Source organism: Zerene cesonia, unplaced genomic scaffold (assembly GCF_012273895.1).
Source record: "Zerene cesonia ecotype Mississippi unplaced genomic scaffold, Zerene_cesonia_1.1 Zces_u007, whole genome shotgun sequence".
NCBI classification, from domain to species: domain Eukaryota; kingdom Metazoa; phylum Arthropoda; class Insecta; order Lepidoptera; family Pieridae; genus Zerene; species Zerene cesonia.
In genome coordinates, this window is record NW_024045137.1 from 505,093 (window position 1) to 526,002 (window position 20,910).

Consider the following 20,910-nt stretch of genomic DNA (forward strand, 5'->3'; position numbering starts at 1 on the left):
AGATTTTACGTGACAAATGAATATTATTAAATTGCACAATAGGAACAAGGAATTGAATGAAAATAAGAATTGCACAAATTTTAACTAAGAAAATATATTTTGTTTACTAAAACGACAGAGACAGAGACACAAGCACGCGCCGATTCAATGCGCCTAATTCTCTAGTGCTGCGCGCGCGGCGGACCGATCATAGTTCGGTGACTCATCGTAACGTTACCGGGCGTTACACTTTTTCATGAGTGCCTCCGAGCCGCAACCTAATTTAAGACGTTGTCACGTCAAAAACCCATCAAAATCCGTTGTGTAGTTTTAAAGATCTAAACATATCTACATAGGGACAGACGCAGGAAGTTTCCTTTATAGCATGTAGAGTGTGTTTTAGTTAACTAAATTTCAAATCAAAACAAATCAAATAGTATATTTATTTTCAACCGACGTCGCAAAAGCGAAGGAGGTTTTTAATTCGATTGTATTTTACTCGAAAACTCTGTGGAAATCCGAAAAAGTATCATCTTTGGAGAATTTGTTAAAAGTTGTCTTTTAATCTCATTTTCGATTTTCGATTGGACCCAGAGACGTCAGTGAAATTTATTTGTATAAAATATGTATTTATAGTTTAATATAGGTAATTAATGGTTGGTAATAATTTATTAATACTAGTTACAAACCCTGGCCTGCTTGATGTGGGTGTAAATATCATGGTTTTCATAATAACCGTAAAGATTTTGAGTATTAATTCTACTAGTCCTACTTGCCCTACTAGTCCTACTAGTCCTACTAGTAGTATAATAAATGCGAAATTTTGTAAGGATGTGTGTATGTTTGTTGCTCTTTCACGCAAAAACTGCTGAAGCGATTGCAATGAAATTTGGTACGTAGACAGCTGGACAAATGAAATAACACAAAGGCAACTTTTTATCCCGATATTCCTACGAGATACTTACGCGAGTGAAACCGCGGGGCGCAGCTAGTTTTAATATAAATTTATTCGTCGTTTGATTAGTAACAATGTTTATTATGAATTAATTTGAATGTATTTGATAAAACAAAAATAAAATGATCTTAATATATTTCACATACTGTACTGTACTGTACTGTTGTCTGTTTGTACGCACTTATCTCAAGAACAACTGGATCAATTTCAAAAGTTCTTTTACCATTGGATGTCTTTGTTATTCCTGAGTTTTATATGTTAGTTGCCCAACTCATACCGGATACATTATATTTCTTAAACAATAATTTTATAAAGAGACTAGGCTATTAGTTGAAAGGCTGATTAAACTGGTTGGCTTAGACCAGTGATTCCAACCGCCGCCAAATTTTGCAAATATGTGATAATGTTAATAATATTAAAGCATATAATTTAAAAAGAAAAATGCTTTTATTATTCCTTAATAATCGTGTTATTATTGTAGTATGTATTAGTTTATTTCGTATATTTAAAGTTTTTGTCATAAACTATTTATGCAGTGTGTTGTGATAAGTAAATAATTTTTTCTTTTTCTTTGTTTGCCGCCAAATTTTTAATGAAACGAAATCGTGAATACGTGCCGCAACAAAACTGTCTTAGACAATATAATGCTTAATTTCTAGAGCATATATTTATATCGTTAGGTAAAATGTTTTATGTTTAAATCTATCTGGAACTTTCTGTTAATTTCTTATTTCATCATCATCAGCCCATATATGTACTTGCTGGGACACAGGCCTCCTATGAGGGTTCAGGCCATAATCCACCACGCGGCCCAAGTGCGGGTTGGCAGATGTCACATGTCGTCGAACTTTTGATTCTTGGACATGCCGGTTTCCTCACGATGTTTTCCTTCACCGTTTTAAGCAGTGGTGTTGTTATCACATGTACAGATACATTGAAAAATCAATTTATTTCCTGCACGCTCGCCCGCTCTCGAACCCCGACTTATCGATTTTAAACTCCGAGGTTCTCACCACTGAGCCACCACTGCTTTTTGCTTATTTCTCACCACTATGTTTAACTTCACTAACAGTACTTTAAAATCTTTCTGTTAATTTCTTATTTTATACTTTTTCTTTAATAGATTGCATTTCGCCGTAAAAAGCATATAATTGTCATGTGAATCAGCTGTTTTCGAGAGATAAAAATGTCCTTAAACTTCGGACAAACAGAACAATTTGAGTTTTATTTGTCTTATCTGTTTTAATTAGTTCGTACACCTGAATTTCGATTCACTGATTCTCCTATTTTGTATTTTTTATGTCATCGTTGGCAATGGAGCTGGTGGGTCGCCTGATGGTAAGCGCTACCACCGCCCGTGGACATTTGGAGAGGCGAAAGGTCGATTGCAGACCTTACGCCTCTCCAAATGGATTGCCGACTTCAATTGAAAAGGGCTAAAGGTAGGATCAACGAGAGGAATAAAGGAAAGGACTGGGAAGGATAAGGAAAAGGATATGGGCCTCCGGCTCCCCCGCTCACCGAAGAAAACACGACAGAATGTACTTCACGGCGGTTTGCTGTGCTGTACTTCCAAGGTGCGGGCTGGCCCCCAATTCGTACCGAAGCGTGCTCGACTACCACATATACAACCATATCACATAGGACGTAAAAGCCAAATGATAACCTCCTTTTTTTAAGTCGGTTGAAAAGAATGAGTCGTTTGAATTTAGACCAACAAGAAATCCTAAACATCTAAAGTCTAAACCTATATTTTGGACCTTTACACAACTTATTGTCAAAGTTATTTTAAGCAAATAACTTGAGCATAAGAATCCTTAAAAACAAAATCCAAGATAAAACCGAATATTCAAATAAGAAAGATGTTTAAAGGTTTTATGACTTCCGATATCATATAACAAGATTTTTAAACGCGTATTAATGAGTATTATAATATTTGTATGTGGGAGTCGAGCACGCTTCGGTACGAATTGGGCCAGCTCGCACCGGGGAAGTACCACACCCCCACAGAAAACCGGCGTGAAATAATAGCTTGCTATTCTGTGTCGTACGGTGAGTGGGGGAGCCGGAGGCCTATTTCCTTCTCCTCGCCCTTCCCAGTCCATTCCTTCTTTCCAGTCATCAATCCTTTCCTTACCCCTTATCCCTTAAAGCGGGCAGCGCATTTACAGAGGTCTGAGCCTCTGCGAATGCTCACGGGCGGTGGTTATCGTTTACCATCAGGCGAACCACCAGCTCAGTTGCCCGCTATGACATTAGAAAAAAAATATCCTTCACTCGTTGAAAGCTGCGTTCCTCCATGCGCTAAAGATTTTAATTAATTTAAACTCACAATTCAATAACTACACATAACTCTTGGAGATTGGAACAGGTGAATTCTTTAATGTTATTATTTCATTATATCATCGTTTGGTTAAATAGATATACTGGAATATTGTAGAAGCAATTGTATATTAAGCTTATATAAGCTTAATTATTTAATATTAAATCTATATATATAAAATTCTCGTGTCACAGTTTTCGTTGCCATACTCCTCCGAAACGGCTTGACCGATTCCTCTGAAATTTGGTAAGCATATTGGGTAGGTCTGAGAATCGGCCAACATCTATTTTTTATCCCGATATTCCTACGGGATACGGACTTACGCGGGTGAAACCGCGGGGCGCAGCTAGTAATATATAATTTTAACGTTTATACGTACTAGCTGCGCGCCGCGGTTTCACCCGCGTAAGTCTGTATCCCGTAAGAAGATCGGGATAAAAAGTTGCCTATGTATGTGTATGTTTGTGACTCTTTCACGCAAAAACTACTGAGCCGATTGCAATGAAATTTGGTACGTAGACAGCTGGACAACTGGAATAACATATAGGCAACTTTTTATTCCGATATTCCTACGGGATACGGACTTACGTGGGTGAAACCGCGGGCCGCAGTAATACTTAATATCATAAACGCGAAAGATTTTAAGTATGGATGGATGTTTGTTACTCTTTCACTTAAAAACTAATATAGATTTAATGAAAACTAACAGTAGTATTACTTATCCATCAGAATAAGACATGAGCTATATAAATACTTACTATTGCCCGTGGATTCGTCCGCGGGTAAAATCGCGCGGCGTAGCTAGCTAGGACTTTGATAATTAATTAATTAAAAGTATTTAATTTTTAGTTTTATAGCATTGAAATGCTTTATAAATTAGAAATTTTGAAAGAATAGAAAAATCCTGCCTCGTGATCAAATTTTTTCTATTCTTTCAAAATTTCTAATTAAAAGTATGTCAAACAATTCTATCTAGGCGAATATGATAGTACATGAAAAAAACAGCCTCATTTTCACGAATCGGTGAAAAACGATACGACTTCCCGCCCAAATGATGATTACAGGGTGCTCCCAAATTTCGTATCCCATTTATTAATATTGCATTTAATTAAGTACGTATTGTGTTTTACGTGGGACCGATGAAAGTCTAGCAGGATCAGCGGGGTACAAGCCGGACAAGTGGGGTGGAGCTGTTGTTGGTGCTACATTTTTTTTACACGCTTTTTATTAGCTTCACCTGTATGTTTGTTTGTAACCGACTTCTTTGGGCGCGATTTTGACCCACTTTAAACGGCCAGATTTCGTTCAAACTTTGTAGATTTATTTTTATAAAAAAGACATTGTGTAATTTTGTAATTGTGGTTTTTGTGTGTGTAAATGTGTAGTCGTCTGTTTGGTTTGTTTATGGTTTTAATAGAAATTATTTATGGTTTTAATAGTTTTAATAGAAAAAAGTTATTCTTTGTTTAAATGGAGATTTAAAGTAAGTAACTATCACAACAGACAACCTTAAAATCCTATCCTACTAATATTACTAGCTGTGACCCGCGGTTGAAACCGCGTAAGTCCGTATCCCGTAGGAATATCGGTATAAAAAGTGCCTATGTGTTATTTCAGTTGTCCAGCTATCTACGAAGCAAAATAGTATTATTATAGATATATATATAATAGATGTCAGGAAAAAAAAACACGAATAAAACACGAATATGACATTTTCTAAAAAAAATTCCTAGCTAGATCGATTTATCGCCCCCGAAACCCCTTATATACTAAATTTCATGAAAATCGTTGGAGCCGATTCCGAGATTCCAATTATATATATATATATATATATATATATATATATATATACAAGAATTGCTCGTTTAAAGGTATAAAATAAATGCGAAAATTTGTAAGGATGTGTTTGTGTTTGTTGCTCTTTAACGCAAAAACTACTCAACCGATTGCTTTGAAATTTAGCACTTAGACAGCTGAACAACTGGAATAACCTAAAGGCAACTTTTTATCCCGATATTCCTACGGGAGACGGACTTATGCAGGTGTTTATATAAATGTGTCTAAAGCATTAATATTATTAATTAAGAAATATGAGTGTTTTGTAAACGAATCTATTTAGAGCCGAAAGAACTGACTGACTAAAAAACCTAATCCGCCCTTCGTAGCTTTTCCTTTGCTTCGTTGGTAGGTTGTCTGGTAGAAATCGCTCAATAGCGATAAGACCGCCTTCTGTGCCAACCACTTGTGCTGTATCTCATATTTTTTCGCTTTTGTTTTTGTGTACAATAAAGTATTTTTATTGTTTCTTAATCTTGGGAATTCAATCATCAAGCAAGCGTTTCACATGTTTTATTTAAAAGACTTATTGTATGTATCACTTATGTACATTTTATTTCTTATTTCCAAGAGAAAGACACAAAAGACGCGCGTACAGATTACAAATATTTTAATGTACCCTCTATGCAAATTTAACAAATACAGATTATACATACCTCGCAATATTAACCTTATATATTAATATTTTCAATTACATAGTAAATTTAACTACTCTTAGCTTATAGAGTTCACGACTACATAGGTAGATCGAAAAATATCCATGATACAAAACAAATTAAGAAAAAACATCCAAAAATTTTAGTAAAACAGCGACTCCACGCCTCTGTGCGTATTGTCCGCCCAGCAAGAGCTATATAAGCGGCCGAGATCAAAGATTGTTGCATTAGCGACCCGACCTCCGGTAAGTACTTGCTCGATTTAACCGACTTTGCAAAAATGTACCACTGGCTTCTATTATTTAACTCTCTCTAACTTACACATGCGGGTGCCTCACATATGTGTGAATTGAATTTTCTCCTAATTTTCTTTTAATATTTTTTTTTATTTATTTTGTATTTTTTTTTTTAATTTTTAAAGATAAAAATAACATTTTAATGTATTTTTTTTTGCATGTGGTACTTAACTACCAAAAAATTGTACTTAGCATTAAGTTTTGACGTATACTTGATTTGTTATCTGTGTAACAATTACTGGTAAATCTTTAGATAAATGTAATAATGTCTATGTCTATATCTATGTCTAATAATTTAAATAGATTATTAGAATTTAGGTAATAGAATGAATATTAAAGAACTATTATTTACTGCTATAGATATTTTAATATTAAACTGCTGTTGCCCGTAGCTTCAGCTGTATATAAATTCTATATAAATTCACATAGTTCAAACTTACATCCCCTATTTTATGCCCTTGGGGGTACAATTTACCAAAATCCTTATTTAGCGGAGGCCTAAGTCATAGTGGCTATCTGTACACGAAATTACAGCCCGATCGGTCCAGTAGTTTGGGCTGTGCGTTGATAGACCAGTCAGTCTATCTATTAAAAAAATCCATCAAAATCTGTTGCGCAATTTTAAAGATCTAAGCATACAGACACACAGACGGCGGAAATCAACTTCGTCTTACACTGTGTTGTGAAGATTAATTCTTGACATAAAAACTACATACATATATAAAACGCAGCACGTACATATGTACAAAAAAGTAGCCTTATTGCCAAGAGGCAATCTCTACCAGGCAACCTCTTCATATCTTATATCTTTAAACGAGCAATTCTTGTATATTAAATATAATTGGAATCTCGGAATCGGCTCCAACGATTTTCATGAAATTTAATATATAGGGGGTTTCGGGGGCGATAAATCGATCTAACTAGGAAGATTTTTTAGAAAATGTCATATTCGTGTTTTATTCGTATTTTTTTTTCCTGACATCTATTGGTGAATAATAATACTATTTTGCTTCGTAGAAAGCTGGACAACTGAAATAACACATAGGCACTTTATAACCGATATTCCTACGGGATACGAACTTACGCGGTTTCAACCGCGGGTCACAGCTAGTTTATATAAAATTAGAAAATTTTATAAATAACTAGTTGCCCATCTCAGCTCCGACCGGATATCAAGATTCCTGTTTTATCCCAAGGGAGCATTTAATCGGGATAAAAAGTATCCTATCACCCAAGTCAGCTCATACCCTGTCTATATACCAAGTTTTATCAAAATCCGTACATTAGTTTCAGCGTGATTGACAAACATCCAAACTGGGCCGAATTGAAAAATTATTTCAGTGTTAGATAGTCCATTTATTGAGGAAGGCTGTAGGCTATATATGTATCCCGGGCGAAGCCGGGGCGGACAGCTAGTGTAACATATAACTGGTACCCGCGACTTCGTTCCTTTAAATTTAGAATTTGAAGCGTTTTTAATCACCTAAATAATTAGATAGATTTTAAGTAATGTTTGTAGTTTCCCGCGCTTTTCTCTTAGAAATAAAATAAAATAGGCAATCCCTGCTGATATTATAAATGCGTAACAGTTCTTTGGCATCATTGCTATCCTACTCGTTTGTTGCTCTTTCACGCAAAGACTACTGAACCGATTGCTATGAAATTTGCTACGTTGACAGCTGGACAACTGGAATAACATATAGGCAACTTTTTATCCCGATATTCCTACGGGATACGGACTTACGCGATTGAAACCGCGGGGCGCAGCTAGTGTATTATAAATAAAGAATTAAAATTTAATATTGATATTAATTTAAAACAGCAACTACAGAGTTTCTTGCCGGCTCTTTTCTGTAGAAACTGCCTTCCGAACCGGTGGTAAATGTTATAACTGTCATGACGATTCGAAACTCCTTCTAGAATAAGTCTAATTGAATAAATAAATGCTAGATTTTGAGTTTGAATTGTTTCTTAATAGATATGTGCAATGAATAAATCGCGTTTAAAATCCGTACAAATATTTGACCAACCTAACAAATAATAATAAAGCTTATTTTAGTATTCGTGTATATAAAATCACGAGCACATTCAAAGCTTATAAAATGTATAGAGCTGTTTTATTTGATTTTTATATGAAATGCAATCATTCAACGCTTTAAAATTTTACTTCAAATATCGGCCAAGTGCGTGTCGGACTCGCCACACTAAGGGTTCCTTATAAATAAACTTAACCCACAAAATGTCAGAATAAATATTTTTCAACATGGGTAGCAAATAAATTGACCATCGGAAGTAGAATGTTTTTATTAATTTTTTTTTAAAGTTAAAGTCGACAAAGGAGCTGGTGGGTGCATTTTGATCAGGGTCACATGAACAGAGGCGTAAGGCGATTTATAGACCTTATGCCTCTGAAAGTGCATTGCCGACTTCAAAGGGAAAAGAAAGAATTGATGGGAATAAAGGAAAGGACTGGGAAGGGAATGGAAAAGGAATGCGGGCCTTCCTCTCCCCACTCACCGTACAAAACACAGATTTTGTAATTACTGTTTTATCGTTAGTGTCAACTCACCCATATTTCTTGGTTAAAACCTAGAATTCGATATACTCTGTGACAAAATTTCTATTGAGTCGTACTTGCGTGATTAAATGTCAATTAACAAACAAACTTTCGGCTATTCACTTAATTATAATAAATGTATATGTATGTATATATACATATATATAGGGTATATAATAGAATTGATTCACATTTTCCACCATTTAATAAATGCAATCATTTTTTTCTTCAAAAAAATTAAGGACCAATTACCGTTAAAAACTGTTAAGGGCCAACCCTGGAACGGTACCTCCATATTTTAAAATAGGACCAAATGCCAATAATTTCCTATCAAACACATAAAGAACCACTTCAATCGGTCAAAAACCCACGGAGTTATCGAGTGACGATATAAAAAAATACAGTTGGAATGGGAACCTCCTTTATAAAAAAAAAGGTGTGTGTGCGATTCACACATGATAGAAGTGAAACTTCAATAAATCGTCAAAAGAATGAATAAAATAGTATGTATATTTCTGTCTCATTCTTTGCCGGCTTCATTCTACACATTTTTGTATTTCTGTCTCTTACCTGTCGTTTTTCCGTTGCATCAGGTTTGAAATCACAACGATACTAAAGAAGTTTCACTTCAAAAATAAACCTCCTTGGTTTTTCGAAACGTCGCTCAAATAGAACGCTACTTTTTTTTATTTTTAATCTATACCAGTTTAAAAAATTCACATTTCTGACACTAGCGGGAAAATATTAAAATATGTACAGAAAAGGTGGCATTTCGAATGCTTTTTATTTCGACAATTCATTAAATGGAGTGCGAACCCATCGTAGCGTGGGTTTCGTAAAAAGGGGCCATTGGCAAAATTTGTACTTTTCTCTTATTTTTTGCTAATGTTCAATCTATTCATATAGCTAGTGGTCAGCCCCGGCTTCGCCCGTGGTACGTATATAGACTATAGTCCTCTTCAATAAATGGACTATTTAACAGTGAAAGAATATTTCAATTCGGACCAGTACTTTCTGAGATAAGTGCGTCCAAACAAACAAACTCTTCAGCTTTATAATATTAGTAGAGATTCCTCCCTACTATGATACAATCATTGATCAAACTGTCGGAACCAGACCAATTTTAAATGAGATCACACGGACAGCACCAGCTTTAAAATAAAAAAGGAATCATCAAAAAGAAAACATTGTCGCATTTTTTTAAGTCAGTCGAGAAACATTTAAAAAATCAACAAATAAATTACAAGCTGATCCACATCTACACTAATATATAGTTTAAAGAGTAATGCTTTTGTATTTTTGTATGTTTGTAACGATTTCACGCAAAAACCGCTATACCGATTCTAAAAAAAAACTTTCACCTTTAGAAAGCTGCAACTTCACTGAAAGACATAGGCTATATATGTACCACGGGCGAAGCCGGGGCGAACTGTTAGTTTTGTTAAAAGTGCAATCCCGTGCCTTTTAGTGGGGTATGGGGCAGATGATATACATCTGTTTCACTGATCGATTTTCTTTGTGGACAAGTAGGTGATCAGCCTTCTGTGTCGAACCCAGGATACCTCGATGGATGGAGTTTACATAAATATTTTATACTAGCTACGCCCCGCGGTTTCACCCGCGTAAGACCGTATCCCGTAAAAATATCGGGATTAAAAGTTGCCTATATGTTATTCCAGCTGTCTACGTACCAAATTTCATTGCAATCGGTTTAGTAGTTTTTGCGTGAAAGAGCACCAGTACAAACACATCCTTACAAACTTTCGCATTTATAATATTAGTAGGATGTATTTTTCTTTAAGGTTTTATGTTAAATACATAAACTTATACATAACTTAGCATTTATAACATAGTTATTAAACAAATAGCCCAAGGCAGCTGTCACAATGACAACTGTCATGTCTACCCTCGTAAAAGTGACATTCAACGTCTTGTCTCTGGTTTGAGATATTTAATATTTCGTTTATAATCTACATACGAAGTTAGATGACCTTAGGGCGTTAATTAATTTTAACTATGTATATGAATAATTAAACTCAAACAAACTGAAACTGAGACATTTATTTATCTAATTAGATTTCTTATATAAACACTTTTGAATCGTCATAGTACAGTTTTAACATTTACCGGCGGTTCGGAAACGAAAAAAAGAAACTCTGTAGTTTCCAATTATGTCTGAACTGAATCTGTGAGTAAACCATTAGGTATAATCTACTGGCAGACAAACATCAATAAATAAATTGTTTTGAATTTAATTTTCTTTCATTAAAAAGTAAAATTGCGTAGCCTTCGCTTAGGCGGATAAATAAACTAAAATAAATATAATTTAAAGAACTAAAAGCAATTAAATAACCTGTTTCATTTACTCTTATACAGAGCATACGTAAGGATAATATGAAATTACTAGCTGCGTCCCGCGGTTTCATCCGCGTAAGTCCGTATCCCGTAAGAATATCGGGATAAAAAGTTGCCTATATGTTAATCCAATTGTTCACCTATCTACGTACCAAATTTCTTTGCAATCGGTTCAGTAGTTTTTGCGTGAAAGAGTAACAAACACACACATCCTTACAAACTGTCGCATTTATAATATTAGTAGGATGACGATCCTAATTGCGATACTAAAATAAACTTATGAAATTATTGCATTGTCACCCATCCTTGATAAGTGTTTATAGTTTGAATTCAATTTGTCCACTTAAATTGATTTAAAATTATTTCCGAAGGAGTCAACAACATACATACACGTTTGTAACATACAGTTGAAGACAATACAAACACGTTAAAAGAAGCTGTTTACATACAAGCATACATTGAAGCTAGCAAGCGTGTAAAAGGCCAAAAACCATGCGTTCACAAAACAGTCGATGTAAGAACCTCTTTCGTTTTCACTAGAAACGTACGTACGAAACACTGTCATTTCGTTACTGCGCTTCAAATTATAAGATAATACTATTTCAAGCGATTTTTGTTATCTCTTCATTCGAAACGTCGGGTTAAATGAAACAAAAAATGCAGTGGAGTAGCGTAGATAGGGGTGGGGGGGGGGTAATATTATCCTTAGTAATATTATAAAGCTGAAGAGTTTGTTTGTATTGAACGCGCTTATCTCATTAACTACTGATCCGATTCGAAATATTCTTTATTGAGGACGGCTTTAAGCTTTTAATACGTGGGTACCGCGGGCGATACCTAAGTGTATAATATATAAAAGATAAGAAAAGACTCAAAAGGCGCAGCATTGCGATAGAGCCTGGTGGCAGATAGACGTACAGACAGACGGCCATCCTAAGAGATCACTAAAGACCAAGGGGTACCAGGGGCCCCAGACGGCGAAATCCACGCTACGACATAGCAAAAAACAATAATTTGTTGCCATGGTAACCTGAAATTATATGTACCTTCCATACATACGTGGATGCTTTTATTTCAATAATGATTAATCCGACTTGATTAAAATATAACCTATTTATAATTTCATACTTCCTCTACTGATTTATATAGTAGGGACGCCAATATATATTAATTTTGATACTAAGCGGACTGTAAAACTTAATCTACGTGGTGTAGCGAAAAAGGGAAAGACGGGAACACACGGCACATACCTCGTCTGAGGGAGTAGCGTCCAAGCAAGCACGCGGCACAGCACCACGCGGTCAAGGGTCCTCCAGCTCGGGCCAGGCAAACCAGATCCAGTCCATCACTCCACATACACACACGCGGCGGTTCAGCGCGATCACATGGGAAGGCGGGGTTACACTAGCACAATGCCTGAGATATCTAGAGAACCTCGTGGAGGTTCTCCGGCGGTTGCGGGATAAAGATCGTAAATCTTTATGAAAGATCTCTTCGATTGATGCGGTGACAAGAAAGCCTCATAAAGGCTCTCCGGCGGTATGCGAATTATACACGAAATATCTAGGGGCCACGTGAAGGCACTCCGGCGGTTATTTAGATCCGATCGTCACGGAAGATCGATGCAGACTGTGACGTATATGCGTCGCTACGTCCAATAGGGACGTTGCGGTTGCTAAAAGCGTGCGGTGATTGGTTGTTGGCTCGCATGTAAGGAGGGTAGTTGGATTACACCACAAAATAATAAATATTTAATTTTAATTCACTACTTTAATAATATTGGCGTTACCAAGGGGTATCAATAAATGTCGCGGACGAATTTTAACAAGCACCCGTGACCCCTTCATTTATGTGGCTTGATGGAACACAGTGGGGCTTTAGTAGGTAGGAATCCGACATAACCCACGATCTCTTCCCCGGGGGCTGTGGGTAGACATCCCCACTATAAAAAAGGGGTATTAATAAACCCGAGAGCGTCTGTTTGTCTTTCATTCATGACGCAACGGAGCTATTTTTTGGTATTGTTTTTATGTCTGGAGGTAGTTTTTTTTTTTATGTCATAGCGGGCAACTGAGCTGATGGTTCGCCTGATGGTAAGCGATCACCACCGCCCATAAACATTCGCAAAGGTAGTGCCTCTACGAATGTGCTGTCCGCTTTTATGGAGTAAGGGAAAAGGAAAGGATTATAGACTGGAAAGAAGGAATGGACTGGGATGGGTGAGGAAAAGGAAACGGAAAGTTAGGTAGCTAGAGAGTGACATAGACATTTTTACCGCAAAACATCTCATTCCCATGCGAATTCCCTTTTTTTCGCCATCGGGTAAACAGCAGCTTAATAAATCTACAAACATATAGTCGTGCAAGCGTCCAATCAAAATATAGTGTTCACAAAAAAGGCCTAGATCCATAACTTAATACTCAAGTTAGTAACTAAGTTAATAGTTAGCGATTGTCAGCGTATTTGTCTTCCCCAAGTTGCGTTAGTATGCCGCCCTCGTAAGTATAAACTTAAATACAGTAGTTACTTGTTTAGAATACTTAGATAAAAACTTAGATATCATTTATTAGTTCGTCCGCGTTGTAATAGCGTTATCGTATATTATATTAGTGTTAAATCTATACTAATATTATAAAGCTAAAGATTTGTTTGTTTGAGCCCGCTTATCTCAGGAACTACTGGTCCGTTTTGAAAAATTCTTTCAGTGTTAGATAGTCTATTTATTGAGGAAGGCTATAGGCTATATATGTACTACGGGAGAAGCCGGGGCGGACCGCTAGTATATTATAAATGTACATTTATATTTGTAGAACGTTTTTGTTATTTTATTTTAACTTACTTTAGATAAAAAGAAGGTGCATGCACGTATGTGTATAAATTTTATGTAGGTGTGTGTGTGTGTTGATATCTTATATAAGAATCAACTGCTATTCGTTAGTCTCGCTAAAACTCGAGAAGGGCTGGTCCGATTTTCATAATTATGGTTTTTCTCCACTCTGTATAGTCCAGGGAAGGTTTAAAAGGTAAGAACAATAGGAGGCGGGCGAAGCCGCGGACGGGAGGCTAGTAGTAAATAATTTCGTTTATATGTGTATACGCAAAAGTCCTATATGGAGTTGTAATCTGTTTAAGAATAATAAATAGATTTTCTTTCAATTTATGCTTAGAATGTTTTTATACAATTCCAAAGTTAATAGTAGTCGAAGTAAAAATTTTGGGACTCCAAGATTGTTTGCGCAAAGTTCCCGTACCATGGCAGTGGCATTTGGGGATATAGCTATGTCCTATCTCCGGTCTCAAACTATCTCTGTATCAAATTGTATCCAAATCAGTCGAGTGGTTTGGGCGTGAAGACGAGATAGACAGTTACTTTCGCATTTATAATATAAATAGAGATGAAATTTAAAATACTCCCCATTTCATTTTTTGCTGCCGTCGATCTTGAATTTTATCATTGACTAGCTGTTCGCCCCGGCTTCGCCCGTGGTACATATATAGCCTATGTCACTCAGCGAAGTTACAGCTATCTAACGGTGAAAGAATTTTTTAAATCGGCCCGTAGTTTCGGAGTCAAGCTCTTATATTTGATATCTGTATTGGGGGAGTTGTGAAAAAGACATTTTTTTCGACAATCTGTGGTATCCACCATCTTATGTGTTTGCGTTTGACTCACTCATTCATCTATTCAATTAGACTTCTTTAAGAAGCACTACTTCAAATTTGCTTCAGCATTTCAATAACGATTTTAATTCGATATTAATTCATCATTATCATCATCATCATCATCAACAGCCCATACATGTTCTCACTGCTGGGACACAGGCCTCTTATGAGGGTTCAGGCCATAATTCACCACGCTGGCCAAGTGCGGGTTGACAGATGTCACATGTCGTCGAACTTTTGATTCTTGGTCATGCCGGTTTCCTCACGATGTTTTCCTTCACCGTTTCGAGCAGTGGTGATGTTATTTATGTGCAGATAAATTGAAAAATCAATCTTATTTCCTGCACGCTCGCCCGCTCTCAAACCCCGACTTATCGCTTTTGAAGTCCGAGGCTCTCACCACTGAGCCACCACTGCTTCAATATAAAATATTAATTCATTATATTCACATCGTGACAATTTTAATTTCAGATCCGCCATTTTGAAACTAGAACTGTCAGATTTGCCGCCATGTGTGCCGCACTGCGTATTTCACTTATATTGTCTGTGGTACTCTTCATAAGTACATGCTATTCTGCTACGGTAAGTTAATTTTAATGTCAATATAATAATATAATGAATTTTAATAATAGTTTGTATAATATAATGAATATAGCATTGAAATAAATATAATTTAATTGACTCCACAGTGTAAAAAATCTAACAACATATAAAAAATAAAAAAATCACAGAAAGACAAATAAAAATTTGTAATAAAACTAACGCTAAGTGTAAAACGTATTTTTTAATTATAGTCGTTATATTCCATACATTTCCAATCCCATCCTATCAATTTTAGAACTTAACACTCACTGGTTCGACTTATGCATCACTTATTTTATATAATACTAATGGTCCGGCCCGGCTTCGCCCGTGGTACATATATAGCCTTCCTCAATAAATGGGCTATCCTAACACTGAAAGAATTTTTCAAATCGAACCAGTAGTTCCTGAGATTAGTGCGTTTAAACAAACAAAGACACAATCTCTTCAGCTTTATAATATTAATATATAGTACAGATTTATTTAAACAATTCATTAAATAAGGCCGCCCTTTGCATACCAGTTTTTGTTAAATTTTATGTCTTTTTTTTTATATTTTGTAAGTGTGTGCAATAAAGAATAAATAAATAAATAAATAAAGTGGTACTTAGCTGCTTACTTGTAAAGTGTAAAAGATAAAGGAGTAAATAAGCTGAAATCGAGTTTATAATCATTCACTGCAATATAAAATAACAGAATTATGTTTATATAGCTTCAGGATATACGCTTATTTCATAAGTGAAGTCCCGTGTCCCCTAGTGGGGTATGGGGCAGATGATATACATCTGTTCCACTGAACGATTTTCTTTATGGGCAAGTAGGTGATCAGCCTTCTGTGTCCTGCCAGACCGAGACCTTTTTTTTGCGTCCCCACCGAGAATCGAACCCAGGACCCCTCGGTTCTAAGCTCACACGTTAACCACTGTACCAAGGAGGCTAATACTAATTTAAAATATTTCTTTTAATAATCGAAAGCCGCGTTAATAGAGGCGAAAATTCTGTTTGTTCTTGTATTTATTTGCCGGCTGAGAAGGTTAATTTTAAACCATCATCACAGATAACACAATTCTATACTCCGACACGTTGACGTATGAATGTATACGAGCTTTTTTTGAGTTTTTTATGACATAGTGGGCAACTGAGCTAGTGGTTCGCCACCGCCCATGAACATTCGAAAAGGTAGTGCCTCTGTGCTTTTAAGAGGTAACGAATAAGGATAGGATTGACGACAGGAAAGAAGGAATGGACTGGGAAGGGTGAAGAAAAGGAAACGGGCCTCCAGTCCTTTAATTAATTTCATTATCCATAATGCAGTTCTAGTTTATTTTATTTCACAAAATTCCAGTTTGTTTTGATATTGATGTGCCTCTTTTCCAGATCCCAAGAAACTTCGACTCTCGGCTGAACGATGACATTATTATCCCGCCAAAAAAGCGGCCATTTTGTAATGCATTCACAGGTAATTATTTAAATTATACTACTAAATAAAGAATCTTTTTAATTCCTAAATGCTTATTTTCAATGGCATTATATAAAATTTCTTTATTTTATAATAGTTTTCAATTAAAATGCTAGTAAATATTTGAAAAATTGTTGAAAACTCGTGAGGCGGGATTCGAACTCGCGCCATATACAGAGACTGCATATGGCAATATACGTAATTATTAACTGTCTTAGTTAATAATTTGTGTGGATATACGCAGTGGCACTATCGTTTTACGACTAAACTCCTTAAACACACTTAGTTCGCTTGAACTGCACAAATAAATCCGTTCAAAATGTATTTTAAATACAATTAATTTCATATCAATTCCAGGATGCGGTAGGAAACGCTCTCAAAGTCCACCCGGGATGCCGCTTCAAGAAATAATGCGGCAAAGGCAGGTGAGACTTACACTCCGATAATTCGACCCTGCAAACTCTTTTTTTTGTTGAGAAATTTTGAAAGAATAGAAAATGCTATAAATCTAAAAATTAAATTTCTTTTTTTGTTTTTAAAAAGTTCAGCTTAAGTTTTTTTAAACTGGAATAAAAGTGGATAAACAAATTTCTTGTGATACAGGTCAGAAATTATCAGATTATAATATACTAGCTTCGCCCCGCGGTTTCACTCGCGTAAGTCCGTATCCCGGAATATCGGGATAAAAAGTTGCCTATATGTTATTCCAGTTGTCCAGCTGTCTACGAACTAAATTTCGTTGCAATCGGTTCAGTACTTTTTGCGTGAAAGAGCAACAAACACACACACATCCTTACAAACTTTCGCATTTATAATATAAGTAGGATAGGATAGTAGGATATATACATGTAGATAGCTGTTATAACACGTACATATACAAGAATATTATAAATAAATATACATGTGTGTACAGCTCGACGATGACATGGCCTACGCGGACCCAGATACTGCCATAGAGGAGCTCACCCGTCAAATCTTATCTGAAGCAAAACTTTGGGAGGCGATACAAGAAGCCAGCGCTGAAATAGCCAGGCGAAAACAGAACGCATTACAGTAAATGACGTTTGACGTTTGACGTTTTGACAGATGCCAAATGGATCTGCGCTATAAGCCCATCGAAATTTTGTACCATAGACTACTGTCTTTTTTTTGTCTTTAAATTGAAATTTTGTGTTTAAATTGAAATGGAATTTACTCTCTAGATTCTTTAATGTTTGAAAAGTTGTAATAGACATTTATGTTCTACCTATTTCCTTTTTATGAAACTCATTTTCTCGTAGTAGGTATATAAAAACACTACCTTTACTTTTTTTGTTAATTACATAATACTATTTTACAAGGTGTTCCTAACGGCTCTTTTTCGACTTAATTAATCCAATAATTTTGCAGATCCATGAGCTGTTTATAGTAAGGAAGTATATAAAATTGTCTATGACTGACAACCGCGTCCGTAGCGTTTCTATTTATGTGTCAAATTTCGCGCCATTTTGTAAACATGGCGTCTATAACGGAAAAAATACGCTATTTTACTATCTATCTTGTACTTTAGAAGGTGACATTGTATATTCTTGTAGGTTATTCTTGTAAATTTGTAATTTCTGTATGGTGGTATCGTAAAATTGCACATAAAATATCTAATGAAAAGAAATAGCATGCTGTTTTATAAATAAACTAAAAATACTTTTTCAAAAGCCTAGCTTTTATATACATTTATTGAGTATAATATGTTGCTTATTTGTCCAGTAACATAACATAATAAGCACGTAATTAAAATGTTTTGAAAAACTTTTCATTAACATAACAATGTAAATGTAAAACAATATATCAATAGAACAGATCGTTTCGATTCGATTCGATAGTTTATTTAAACTAAATATTTTCATGAAATGATTGATCAATCTAATACTATTATGTGTAATACTATTATTATTATGCAATCTTGTTTTAGCTGTGAATGAAAGTACTATCTCACGAGATTGTCATTAGTTTCGTTTGCAAATTTACGACGATCCACGGAAATATATTTAAAAGCAATGCGTTGATTGGTTGTAAGAATAAAACTCATTTTTAAAACTCGTCTCGTAGATTTAACGTTAAAGATTGTTCAAATTGAGAGGGAATAAAGGTCCTTCAATGAAGTTTTGTTTTATTATGTTACCCTTCTGCGGATTGGGCAATCCTCCGCCGATTAATATATTACACAATTCTACAATACTACTTCTTATATATACAATTTTCGTGTCACAATGTTAGTTATCTTACTCCTATGGAACGGGTGAACGGATTGAAATGAAATTTTCACACCTTGGGAAAGATAGGCTACTCGTTACCATGTCGCGTGATATAACCGAATTCCACGCGGGCAAAGCCACGGGCGGAAAGCTGGTAACTTTATAAATCAATTCATTGTATCTACATAAATATCATTCCTAACTTTAACCATAAAGCAATGGAAAACTAAAATAATCATTCAGTGTCACGTCATGGATGCGAAGGAAACAAAAAAAAAATTCTTTGAAAATAATCAATTTATTATACATTTATAGCATTTATTGTAATTATAATAAACAATTACGCATCCAGAATCCTGTTTTCCACTTGATAGACTTCAATAGGTTCGTCGTCCCATGCATCTAGGTTTTCTATAATGATCTTAGGCTTTGGGATGAATGGCAGATCATTGATGCTGGAGACAATCTGAGGATGAAAGGAAAATTAAATAAAAATGATGATGTAAATGGAAACATGGATAAACAGTATAATTTTAATGAGAAGAAAAGGCATCCTTGTCGCTAGGTATTTATCTCTACCAGGCAACGTATCTTTAAAGTGAAATGAGAGAACTAAAACTTGGGTGAGCAAAAAGGAAGCAATTAAGAGCACAGAGGAAAACAAATAATATTACAATGTAATTATTAAGGATTTAATATAATTTTAAAAACTTCAGCGGCAGGATTCGAAACCGCGTCCTTCACTTAACTTAAGCGAGTTTTAACCTATAGTTGATCGTCGTATGAAAAACTATAAGTTCTATTGAGTATAATTCACCAGCGTTGCGACGCTCTGTATAGTTTAAAATATAATGTTACAGTCGAAACTCGATATTGGTTAGTTTTCCCTAATTAAACCTAGTTTTCATTGAACGCTAACTAGCTCTTGCCCGCGACTCCGCATGCGTTAAATTCGGAGTAGTTTTATAGATTCTTATAAAACCTCTGGAATCATTGTATCTATAAAAAAACTATCAAAGTGTAATTTGAAAGATTTTAGCATACATAGGGAATTAGGGACAGACAGAGAAAGCAACTTTGTTTTATACTATGCAAGATAAAGTAAGAGTAAAAATATTGTTTCATGTATTGTACTGTAGATTTTTGCTGTATTTTTTATGAAAAAAATGCCTGGATGTATCACCTTAAATGTGTCGGAGCCTCGCTTCTTCCTCAGGTAGTTGAAACAGCAAGTCCTGAAGTATCTAGACCCGCAAGCGGAGGCACACTCCCGTCCACATGATTGACAGTTCAGGGTGGACGCCCATGCCGCCATGACTTGAGAAAACGGATAAAAAAGGACATTTAGACAGATATAAGCAGTGGTTAAAGATGATTTAATTAGACTGAGGATTATATTGAAACTATTAAGGTATCTATAATTAAAAATATATGTATTTTTTATTGCTTCTGCCCACAGATATTTTTATTTAATCTTTAATTCTTATAAACAACATATAATTACTCACCACAGATAATTAAGAACAAGATGACAATTTTTGACATATCGAAAGGCGGGAAATGCAAAATAAGATGGCGTATTCAAAGCAGCTGATCGAATGATACCGAATGGATGTCGAATCCCTTTTATATTGAGGACTGTTTATTCACGTAGGTGATAGAGTAATGTTTGTTGTGTATTGTTTTACAAAATACATGGGATTCAAATCATATTGTGCGGGGATTGTTCTTGAGAATCTGTGTAAAAGTATCTTCGAGAAAAATTGAGTGCATTGGAAACTGTTATATTATATTTCAAATTGGAGACTGAAAGTAGGTATAGATAATAAATTAAAAAAACAGATACTCATGTATGACGTAATATATATCATATATTTGGGTAAAATTATCAATTTTATTTGGCAACTCATTTGAACTTCACACTTAACTAAAATAAATGAATTTTTTTAACACGCTTTTATTAGCTTCACTTGTATGTTTGTATGTATGTAACTCACACCCGTTTTTCTCCCACTTCC

At 35.3% G+C, this 20,910-nt stretch overlaps 2 protein-coding genes across 2 annotated transcripts; one reads left to right on the forward strand and one right to left on the reverse strand.

Moving 5' to 3' along the window:
- The first annotated feature begins 14,209 nt into the window (after positions 1-14,209).
- Positions 14,210-17,797, forward strand: LOC119839007 (cardioactive peptide). The gene is made up of 5 exons (XM_038365176.1): positions 14,210-14,266; positions 15,092-15,202; positions 16,580-16,661; positions 17,019-17,086; positions 17,575-17,797. Exons 1-5 carry the CDS (start codon positions 14,210-14,212, stop codon positions 17,716-17,718), a joined length of 462 nt encoding a protein of 153 aa, XP_038221104.1. The 3' UTR covers positions 17,719-17,797.
- Positions 17,798-19,212: 1,415 nt separating this feature from the next.
- On the reverse strand, positions 19,213-20,222 carry LOC119839047 (trissin-like). The gene is made up of 2 exons (XM_038365221.1): positions 20,076-20,222; positions 19,213-19,358 (listed from the first exon to the last, which is right to left on the reverse strand). The coding sequence occupies exons 1-2, from the start codon at positions 20,205-20,207 to the stop codon at positions 19,233-19,235; spliced, it is 258 nt and encodes an 85-aa protein (XP_038221149.1). The 5' UTR covers positions 20,208-20,222; the 3' UTR covers positions 19,213-19,232.
- Between the last annotated feature and the right edge of the window lie 688 nt (positions 20,223-20,910).